The sequence below is a fragment of the Aricia agestis genome, chromosome 22 (assembly GCF_905147365.1).
Source record: "Aricia agestis chromosome 22, ilAriAges1.1, whole genome shotgun sequence".
NCBI classification, from domain to species: domain Eukaryota; kingdom Metazoa; phylum Arthropoda; class Insecta; order Lepidoptera; family Lycaenidae; genus Aricia; species Aricia agestis.
Window position 1 is genome coordinate 5,583,856 of NC_056427.1, and position 11,388 is coordinate 5,595,243.

At 35.0% G+C, this 11,388-nt stretch overlaps 1 protein-coding gene across 3 annotated transcripts; it reads right to left on the minus strand.

Annotated features, from left to right (window-relative positions):
• Positions 1-110: 110 nt before the first annotated feature.
• On the minus strand, positions 111-9,742 carry LOC121738067 (protein PFC0760c-like). Of its 3 annotated transcripts, XM_042129893.1 has the most exons (13): positions 9,397-9,514; positions 8,880-9,305; positions 8,215-8,279; positions 6,695-6,958; positions 5,958-6,428; positions 5,683-5,851; positions 5,054-5,424; positions 4,799-4,961; positions 2,029-2,657; positions 1,756-1,807; positions 1,568-1,635; positions 1,293-1,454; positions 111-478 (listed from the first exon to the last, which is right to left on the minus strand). In XM_042129893.1, the coding sequence occupies exons 2-13, from the start codon at positions 9,268-9,270 to the stop codon at positions 374-376; spliced, it is 2,910 nt and encodes a 969-aa protein (XP_041985827.1). In that variant the 5' UTR covers positions 9,271-9,305; positions 9,397-9,514; the 3' UTR covers positions 111-373. The 3 variants fall into 3 exon arrangements, 1 of the variants encoding a protein (XP_041985827.1); XR_006037226.1 differs by lacking the exons at positions 111-478; positions 1,293-1,454; positions 1,568-1,635; positions 1,756-1,807; positions 9,397-9,514 and adding exons at positions 2,885-4,633; positions 9,703-9,742 and having other exon boundaries at positions 2,590-2,657; XR_006037225.1 differs by lacking the exons at positions 111-478; positions 1,293-1,454; positions 1,568-1,635; positions 1,756-1,807 and adding an exon at positions 2,885-4,633 and having other exon boundaries at positions 2,590-2,657.
• Between the last annotated feature and the right edge of the window lie 1,646 nt (positions 9,743-11,388).

Here is an 11,388-nt window from a genome sequence, read left to right on the forward strand (position 1 = left end):
GATAGTTTTATTCTAAATCGATATACTTAATTCCATTGAGCCGGCTCGATGCGAGTCTTCGAGCTGTCAGTTTTGCGGTCCACACAGTAATTATTACTCGATTTGGAGTAAAACTATCGAGCAACTAACGTTGTTTCAGTTCGGCAGACTTCGGCTCGGTGTTTTTGCGTAATTCCAAGTCAGTTTCAATAATTTATAATAGATGGCGCTGTTTCTCAACTACATCACACTAACTGATAACATGATTTCTTTTTTATTTTGTGGTAAGGACCTTCTAAAGATTGTTTCTTTTTGGATTTTGGTACAAAATTCTTTGCAATAGCTTTACCGCGGCAGTCCACGAGTGCACATCAGCCCAGCATACGTTATTTAATCAACTGTTCTCTTTACTACTTTGGCATAAGCTCTTAGTATTGTCTGTTACAATCGATTTGATAATAACATATTCTTCGTCCTCATTCAGCATTGTGAATATACTCTGAAAATTAATAAAATACTTAGGTGTTTATATAATTATGCGCAATTTACATACACCTGTTAAACTGTTTAGAGCTTGGTTAGAGACATACTTCTCTCTACCTCCCTACATTTATCTATAATATAAAAATGAGTCGCTGAATGTGTTGCTAAGCGCAAAACTCGAGAACGGCTGAACAGATTGGGCTAATTTTAGTCTTAAAATATTCGTAGAAGTCCAGGGAAGGTTTTTAAGTGACACGAAGTTCACCGGGACAGCTAGTAATATAATAAATATAAAATTCTCGTGTCACAATGTTAGTTACCGTACTCCTCAGAAACGGCATTACTGATTATCACCAAATTTTATATGCATATTCAGTAGGTCTGAAAATCGGCTATTGGCTACTTTTTACATTGATCAATGCATTTGTTCAATAAATAATAGTAAATTATTATAACTCGAGACTGACGGCGACCATTGTTTGTGCGACGGGATAGCGATGGACGTTGCCATGGTGACATACTTATTTAGTCACTTGAATAAAATAATATGGGCGAAATACTTTTCATGGCAAAACAACGTTTGCCGGGACAGCTAGTATGTTACAAATTCCAAAATGTGTGTTTGTTACCAGCTTGCGCTACCTCTCAACTGATTTTGTTGAAATTTGGTAGTATTTATGCCAAAAAATTCTGTTACCGCGCGTTAAACGACAGAGTTTCTCAAAATGACTACATGTACAGTCTACACTTTTACTTTTCTTCATAGCGGCAGAATGTACGGTTCCCTGACCGTATAAAGTCCTTGATGCTAAATTATTTAAATTACTCACCTCTGATAAGACATTTAATTCATTATGGAACATCTTTTCTATTAGCTTAGTTTCAGTTTTTGTATTTTCGTTAGTTTCTATATCTTGTGTTTGTTCACATTCTACTTCCAATTCCTTACAGTTCAAAAATTTAAAATTTGTTTTTTTATTTCTTTGCCCTATCTGAAAAAAAAAAAAGAAAATTACTTACACATTTTGCATAGCATTACTGACACATTTATTCGCCAACTGTTCTACAACAACACCTATTTTAATTTGTAAAAAAGACTTGTTACCTTTAAAAATGTTTCTGTTATTTTCTTATTTACGATATCTTTAAGATTGCCATTATATTCTTCTTTATCTGAAATATTTACAGGAATTTTAAATTAAAAATACATATTTTTGTGCATTTATTTCATTCTCATTGATTTTGATTTCTTGTTGCCAACTTAAATATTATATTTATTTAAAATATAGTTACCATTTTCACATATTATCTCCACAGAGTCATTACTGTCAGATGTAAGGTCGAACTGTAAATAAATAATAATTATGTATATCAATAGGGTATATAACGCAAAGATCAGAGCAGAGAGCGCCACCAGCACATATAATAAAGTATAAACAATCCGACCAAAGCAGACATGTTGCATAGGTCATATCAGAATATTTAACTTTTTGTTAACTGTCTATGCTGGTGCTGTCTCTAATGAAAACATTGCAGTAGTATCATGTCCTATTTTTTGAAAAATACCTGTTCAATATCCATAATTCTAAGAATATCTCCGGAATCCTCGCTTGAATTATCGTCAACTGTAACTATATCGTCTTCAACTTTAAAAATTTTATTATTTAGGTCTACTTGGGCATTATCTTCCTCAACTTTATCACTAGTTTCTTCCTTTATCTCTACGATATCGTCTTCAATTTTAATTATGATGTCATCAGGTTCATTCCTTACACTAACATTACTGTTTTTATCTAAAGGAGTATTACTAACATTCTTTCCTGAATATCTGTTTTTATTTCTTTTTACTCTATTGCATGTATTAATATCGTTATTTTTATCTAAAACCTGAATATTAACATTCGAAACTTTATCAATTTCATGTTCTTTGTTAATAGCAGTGACAGTTTTTACAGTTATGAACTTTATATTTGATACTTTTGGTTTTAACTCATCTTCGTCCATAGTATTACTAGTGTTAGCAGCATTTTGGCTGTCCAAAACCTTTATACTAATTTTATTATCTTGAGCATTTGAGATGTCTTTAGCTTTATCGTTTTCCTTTAGATTAGATTGTACTTTTGCAATGTTAGAATGATTTTCCTCAACTCGTGGGTCTTTCATTACTGTTATATTTATTGACATAACACCAGAATCTGTAGAAACAATATCATTTATTATTATACTTGTGATATGTATTTGAGAATATATAACATTTATATTTTAATTGTCATGGGTCAAATAGTAAAACTTATAAGTATTACCAATTACATCCATGATAGATAGTATTGTTACAGCTAATCTTAGGTGTATTGTAAACGCTTCCGAAAAAATTATAACATAATTAATTAATTAAACAAAATATACTAGAGAATAAACTTACCTCACCACCAAAATATTTCTCCAGCAAAGCTATCAAATAGTATATTAAAATCAGCTGTGTTTTAACGGACTCCTTTCAGCATTTTAGCTATCTAAAGTAGTTTTAGGATTCGCCTACAATGTCTGCCATTAGAGGCAAAAAAATCATTTTGTTACCAACCCTGCGTGTAAGTAAGTGTTTTTATCTATAATATTTTATTGAGGTCCCTGGTTATTTTATACTAGAGCGAAAGAGCTGGCTTAGGTCCAATCAAGCGAAGACTAATTTGATGGAATCCGAGATACAACTTGAACCCCCTCTCCGCAAGAACATCCACTACTGACTCATCGAAAGCGAACGTATAAATATGGCCCAACTCGTGCGCCCTTCTGTGCACTATTTTCCAAGTCGGTATTTGCAACCCAGCGTTCTGTTTTCGAAGGAGACTGAGTATTTTGTCCTCTTCTATGATCGTGTCTCGGACTAATGCTGTCGCGTATCGAAGGTTTAGTTCCGATGCTTCGACTATGCGTAGTTTTGCACCATCCCAGGGTTGGATTCGAGTTACAGCGCGCTCCAACCATTTTCTGGTTATTTCTTCTTCAGCACATGTCAGCATTATTCCTCCGGACTTTCGTGAGCATTGAAGGAATTTGGGACCTTCCCCCTGCGGAGTTACATCTATGAGTCGTAAAATACAGGTCTTAAGGGCTTCAGCCCTTTCTTTAGTCATAGGTCCTGAAGCGTCTAAGATACCAATGTTTAGGGCCCCTTCGAACACTTTACGCTTCTTTGCTTTTGGTTTGGTTACTTGCCCATTAGTGAGCCTCATTGTTTTCTCATTAGTGGGTTGAGACACCTGACTAATAGAGGATGTAGTCAGATTACCAGTAGATTTGGCATGGCCAATATTAGGGACTTGGCCACTAGCGGTCTTAGCAATTGGCCCAGCAGTAAGCTTGGTAACTTGCTCAGAAGCGGGCATAGCAAATTGTCCAAGGCTAGATCCTTGACCAACAGTTGGTGTAGGAAGAACCTCAATAGTAGTTCTACAATCTTGCCCATTAATAATAGATCCTGGATCTTGACTATTAGTAGGCCGAGCAATGTTCCCAACATTGAGTTTATAAACAGTAATAGCTGCTTTAGCCTTCTCAGCAATATATTCTTGATATTCCATTAACGGCTTCTTACTAAGTTCTTTTGCTTCGACGAAGTTTTTGCCTCGAGCCATCCACCAACCTATGCGTCTTTTAGCAGCACCAGATAATAGTCTTGTGTTTCTAGTAGTAGTGCGATCGCATCCAACGTTAGAAGTACTGGCAGACGCCTCTGAGATTTCTTCAGGCCTTTCCAAATCAGTAGCCTGAGTAGAATCATCTTCGACTGTGTCTGTGATCTTTTCTGCTTCGCTAACATTTTGTATCTCCGTAGAATCTTCTGAAGGTAAAAATGCTTGTATCTTTTCAGTATATTCGGGATATTCTTTGAGGGGTTTCTTACAAAGTTCTTTAGCTTCTTCGAGACTTTTGCCTCTAGCCATCCACCATTCTATGCGTCGTTTAGCCGCCCCAGACAGCTGTTTCCGCTTTCTTTTAGTGGCAGCATGAGGATTAGTTACAGTAACATGAGTTTCTTTTTTGATAACTTTATCTGTTAAGTCATTGATCTCTTCAAATTGATCTTCTGTAGTATCCGTGATATCTTTATAATCTAAGTTTAAATCTTCCAGTGCTATAACGGTTATCTTAATCTCCGTACAATCATTAGCTAGAAGAAAAGTATAACTAGTCAATTGTTACTGTTAATATTCGGAAGCGTTTAAAATACTTATTTTAGTTTCTTAATTTAAACAATCAGATTTGCACAAACAGCATAACAATTTAAAAAAAAGGTTTTAAGTAAACTTCCTTTGATACTAGCTTATAAACTTACTAATTTGATGTCCATCCATTACCAAGAAATTCTCATAGTCACTCCTATTTTTAAAAGTAACAAGTACAACGTTTGGAACTTTTTTGTGCTTTTTAATTGCAGTGGGATTATACCCTTTTATAAACGCCGCTATTTCTTTCGGAAAGAAAGGGGATGCATTTACCTGTAAAAGTAATTTAAGAGAATTAGCATAATATATTGAAATGGCAGATTAAAATATATTATATTCTACAGCAATTTCAAACAAAAACTTACCCAAGCAACAAACTCCGAAGCATCTGTATTCACTACATGTGATGTGTTAATGTTTACTTCTTTTTCTACAATTTCTTCTACACTATCGATCTCCTTCTTAACCTTTACTATTCTATCATTAATAAGCTCATCTGGTTCTTGCTTTACTATTACTTTCTGTTTCGTCGCATCTATTTCACTATTCCCTTCTCTTTCGTTTGTTGTACCTTGAACTTCTTTGCGTATGTCATCATTTTTGTCTCTGTCGGCGTTTGTTTTGTCATTTGGCTCTTTCACTGTTTCAACTTCGGATCTGTCGTCACTTCCATTTTTCGCATTATTCTTATTAACATTGCTTTTATTTTCACTACTTATTAATAACTTTTGTGAGCCTGGAATAGTTAAAAAATATTTACTTTGTGATCTTTAAAGTTTTGGAAGGCTGATATTAACACTTTGTATTCAGCCTCAAAAAAATGTTTTGTAAAATAAACGCCTCTAGTCGACCGACGCTGCGAACTGCGAAACATCGGCGAACCGATTTACTGTCTCATCCGCCACACGATAATGCGTTATATTGCACCTCGCTCTATTACAGCGATTTTGGTGATGATGACAGTTTTTTTTTAAAGATGTAACAAATATCATACCTATTATAGTTCCGCTCGCCTTTAATATGTTATTGTAATCTTCTTCAGTATTCAAATTTATTATAAGTAAATTCTTTATTGTTTTGTGTTTTTTTATTGTCTTTGTATTAAATTGATTTAAGAATTCCAACATCAACTCTTTGGTTGGCATATCTGGCGTACTGATGAGCTAAAAGAATATAATTTTATAAGCAAATTAAAAAAACAGTTTTAGATTGTAATAAATGTAGTTTAGGTGACTACCTTTTAAAAGTAATTGTTATAACAATCATTACCTTTACTCTATACTCTAGATCAGGCCTGTTCACGTTTGCATCACTCTGAACTAGCTTATCTCTTTCTTTTTCTGTTCGGCTATTATCAATTACTGAATTCTCTTCGTTCATATTATTATTTTCTGAATTATCTTTATTCATATTATCATTTTCTGAATTCTCTTCATTCTTATTATCATTTTCTGAATTCATTTCACTATCTTCACTATCATTTTCTGAAATAACTTCTCTGTCCACTTCATCATTATCTAAACACATTTCTTTATTCATACTGTCAGTTTCTGAATTATCTTCATCATACTTTTCTGAATCTCTTTCTTCATAATTATAATTTTTATTACTGAGATAATTCTCTATCTCTTGTTTATTCTCCTCTTTTAAACTTTTTTCAATCTCTTCCCTGAGTTGTAATTTAATTGTCGCTTCTTCTTCTAAGTATTCTTTATAATTTTTTAATATTTCTTGAAATTCCTAAAATTGAAATATACTTATTTTTGGTTGTATTGTCGTGTTGTTAATTATAAAATGCTTTTTGTTTTGCCCAGTTGTTTTAGCGGGCAAGAATTAAGGCTATTAATAATGCGCAATAGGAGGGAAGGATCAGCGGAAAAAACTAGGAATATTATTCATCTTTGTTATGTTGAAGAAGTAACAGAGTAGAATTTTATATGGTTAAATGTTTCTCAAACGAATTAGCAAGTATTAATTTAAAAGCTATATACTTTTGCATAACTTACACTTCTATGACGGTTTAGAAGATCAACAATTTTTGGTGCTATCAATTTATCAATCATTTTATAATATTTATCTAATTTCTTCCTATCTTGTTCATTGACATCCATGACTTTACTTGTTTCTTCAATACCTTTTCCCTTCTCTGTGTCCTTCCTCTCTACATCTACATTGTGTAGGTTTTTGTCTACTTCATCAATTTTGTCTTCCATAGCTTCTACACTAGGTAGCTTATCATGCAATATATTCTCATCTTCATAACTTTTTAACTGAAATTATAAGTTAGTAAATTATTATACAGGATTATTTTTTCACCAGTACAATAAATTTTACCACGTCATTGGTATCGATAATAGAGTATATTTCACAAATAAAAAAATTTTTTTTTTTCATTTCAATTAATTTGTCCTTCCAATCTAATACCGCTTGGGCGCACTGATTACAAGGCGACAACGGGTGCGGTATGAGGTAGGGGGCGGCGGCGGGGTGAGGTAAGCGATCGAAAAATCCTAGCGGTTTTTGTTACTACCCCTTTGGAACAAAAAAACAAAAATATCAAGCCCCGGACTTATCCGCTAAACTACTAAAAAATGCCGATCGCTTACCTCACCCTGCCGCCCCCTACCTCATATTTTCTACTAGCTGTTGCCCGCGACTTCGTCCGCGTGGACTTCAGTTTATAGCGCGCGATATCAACAAAATTGGTGTCAAAAGCTTTTATTAAAAAAAAACCCTAGTAGGTACCCCTTAAATCAAAACAGCTGTGCAGTGTGTACATAATATTTCATTTTTTTAAATTAAACTTTATATTATAAGCCAAATTTTAAAGCTTATTTAGGCCCATAATTACACAACTTTACCCATAAACTATTTATATAATTGATAGGTTTAACTTTTAAGGTTACGTCACTGCATAGATAAAGTACTAAGTTATTTAATAATGTAAAAAAGTAATAACAATCGAAAAAAAATCGAAGCTCGAATGTAAGATGATACCACCTCTTATAGAAAGAAGTCTGGGCAAGCGTCACCACTATGTAGGAGACGCACGGCGCCATCTATTGTGAAATTTTGGAACTAACTTAATTTGAACAAATTTACGCATTTTCACCCCGTTACAACCCTTTTTTCCAGTAAAAAAAGTAGCTTATGGCCTTTCTCAGGCTTTAGACTATCTGTATACAAAATTTCATTACAATCGGTTCGGTAGTTTTGGCGTGAAAGGGAGACAGACAGACAGACAGAGATACTTTCGCATTTATAATATTATAGTATAGATTTTTGATAACTATTATGTATGTTGATTGTACTGGTGAAAAATAATTTGCTCGGTATTCGATAAAACACGAATAAAATGTCATTTTTAAAAATGATTCCTAGCTAGATCGATTTATCGCCCCTGAAACCCCCTACATACTAAATTTCATGAAAATCATTGGAGCCGATTCTGAGATGCCAATTATATATATACAAGAATTGCTCGATTAAAGATATAAGATCTAAATAAAATAGAAATAGCACTTACATCAGTGATGATTTTTCTAAAACATTTCTCAATAGACTCGTCTATTCTATGGCTATAAATAGTAGCTGTAACAAAAAATTTTTATTAAAGATTGGTTTCTGAGCACATAGAAATTGGTACACCGCATAGCTACATCTACCTAGGGCTTAGAAACCTGGTTAATCTCGCAATCCTGTTCATTAGAAACGCTATACATTTCCTTATAAAACTAATATGGGCTTGGAAACCTGCTTAATCTTGCAATTCTGTTCTTTAGGAACGCCATACATTTCGTTATAAACTAAGCCTGGGCACTCACTAGCGGCCATCGAGATAGATACCTTTGTCTGAAACCGCCATAGACGACTTGCACCTGGCCGCAACGCGACCTGCGGCCACACCATACTTTCCATGGCCGCTAGTGCACGCCTGGGGTTATATTTAACTAAAATTTAATACACTAATAAAACACAATTTCTGTGTTGGAAAAAGTGCACGGAAATTGTGTTTTATTAGTGTTCAACATGAATTTCCACCAAGAACCAACAGTACAATCAATTACATATATTTTTTTAACCGGATGCCTACAAGCCAGGCTGGCTTGCGGTAACATTACAACAACACATGTAAGAACTTGATGTAGGCCTTGCCCACCAGAATAGTATAGACTGTTTAAAAAAACTTACATGAATTATTTGAAGAATTCAACAATAACCCCAAAATCTCTTCATCAAGTCCCTTCTCCTTTGGGTATGTGTTGTAATAGAGCAATGTAGTATCTTCTCTGCTTGTAACAACTTTGTTTAACATGATATCATGACATCTTCTATGTATTACTTTCCTGATACTACACAAAACCTCATCTTTCCATTCTTTACCGAGAGCATTAAATACTTTTATTTTTTCAGTCTCCTTGGTTATATATTCTATGATATCCTCTGTTGACTCTCCTAAGCAATTTAACATTAAATTATTAGGTGCCTCCTCAGGACTTAACAAGTGTATTTGTTCAGAAGTAGCTGCCCTTTTGTTGGTAGATGCCGGCCAGTCTTCAGCGCTTCTTTTGTTTGATTCCATTGTTTGTCTTCTTCTTTTCCTGTTTTATTCTTATCCTGTAAAAAATTAAAACATGAAGTAAACAGTATTCAGATAATCCATAGTAATGTTATAAAAATGTGTCTTGTCTGTCTATCTGTATTTTACCTCTTCACGCCCAAACCGCTGAACAGATTTTGCTGAAACGTGGTATGGAGATTTTTTGAGCCCTGGAAAAAGACATAGAAACTTTATATCCCGGAAAAATTACGGTTCCCACGCGACAAACGAATTTGGGCGGAGTTGCGGGCATCATCTAGCTGTAAATAAAAGTTAGTTTACAACTTGGTACAAGTTACAACATATTATTATATTCACAATGAAAAATGTAATTTGAATACAAAGGTATTAAATAGAGGAGTGGCTCGAATATTTAACAATAGCATAAAATAATTTTTAATAAAAATTTAAAACCTTTGCTGATGTCGGAACTCGGATGCAAAACGAACATTTATCTTCTTCTTCCTCCTCGGAGGTGTTACGTAGTACCTTACGCAGTATTTAGTATAGTACTCTGTGCCTATATGACATTCTCTTTGCTCGGAGGTAGTGACAGTCTGTGGTAGTGATTGTCAACTCGAGTCACTAACTCGAGGTAACTTGAGTTAACAGGGTGTAAACTTCTTGGAGTTAACTCGAGTTGGACGTAACTCGAACCTGCGCGAGTTGAATTCTCTCTGACTCGAGTTCGTAAACCGACAAAAATACATAAATAATGATTCTATTTCAAACAATAATTTTCTTTTTTACTTACATTAAGTATTAAAAATAAATAATATAAAAAAATGAAAGAATTGAAACAGATAAAAATATCATTTTGCCGGTTCCAATCATATATAAGCGAAGCTGAAAGAATAAACTGGTAAAAATTCAAAAAAACATTTACTTGTCCATCCAGTTAACTCGAGTTACGTAAATCGAATTCAACCCGAGTTACGTGAATTTAATTTTTAACTCGGGTTAAGAGTTTTAATTTAAAACTTATAAAGAGCCCCGGAGACGATCAAACGGTTTGATTCAAACCTTACGTGTTTGATGCAACCGTTTGATGTCAGTTTGAATGGTTTGTCAAACGACACTGCGCAGTTTCATTCAATACGCGCTGTTGAGTACACGTCTTGTGATGCAGAAGATGCTCTAGATTCTAGAACGAGGATCGCGATTTTCTTATCTTATGTTTATAACGTTAATGTCCTCTGTCAGAAGAGAAAAAAAAAAGATATACGTGGGAGAGCCATGCTTCTGCACGAATGGGCCGGCTCGACCGAAGAAATACCACGTTCTCACAGAAAACCGGCGTGAAACAGCACTTGCGCTGTGTTTCGCCGAGTGAGTGAGTTTACCGGAGGACCAATCCCCTAACCCCTACCCTATTCCCTTCCCTACCCTCCCCTATTCCTTCCCTTCCCTACCCTCCCCTACCTTACCCTATTCCCTCTTAAAAGACCGGCAACGCTCTTGCAGCTCTTCTGATGCTGCGAGTGTCCATGGGCGACGGAAGTTGCTTTCCATCAGGTGACCCGTTTGCTCGTTTGCCCCCTTATTTCATAAAAAAAACACCTTTTTTTTTTCGCCGTTTCGCTATGTGAATGAGTTTACCGGAGGCCCAATCCCCTAACCTATTCCCTTCCCTACCCTCCCCTATTACCCTATTCCCTCTTAAAAGGCCTGCAACGCACCTGCAGCTCTTCTGATGCTGCGAGTGTCCATGGGCGACGGAAGTTGCTTTCCATCAGGGGACCCGTTTGCTCGTTTGCCCCCTTATTTCATAAAAAAAATGACTGGTCCAAAGCCAGTTATGGACTATGGACTAACATAATATCGTTTTACCCACGAACATCTACAGAATTATTTTTTTCTTCTTCATAATCCAGCACTAAACTAAGCCGGGTTTGATCAAACCTTCAAACGCGTCGGAACACGATCAAACGGCGCGTCAAACACAACGAAAATATGAAATTTCATCAAACAAGCTTCAAACACGTAAATGTTTGACAAACCGTTCAAACTAGCTTTGTAGACGATCAAATCGGTTTGAGTCAAACCAAAATTTACGTGTTTGAGTCAAACTGTTTGATCGTCTTCGGGGCCCTTTAGTAA

What these genes read in the sequence shown, in the direction of transcription:
- LOC121738067 (XM_042129893.1), bottom strand. Translation starts at nt 9,270, where the DNA reads ATGGAATCAAACAAAAGAAGCGCTGAAGACTGGCCGGCATCTACCAAC. An exon ending in TTAGAAAAATCATCACTGAT is followed by an intron (nt 6,959 to 8,214) that starts GTAAGTGCTATT and finishes TTATAATTTCAG; the next exon opens with TTAAAAAGTTATGAAGATGA. An exon ending in CTTCGGAGTTTGTTGCTTGG is followed by an intron (nt 4,962 to 5,053) that starts GTAAGTTTTTGT and finishes TTACTTTTACAG; the next exon opens with GTAAATGCATCCCCTTTCTT.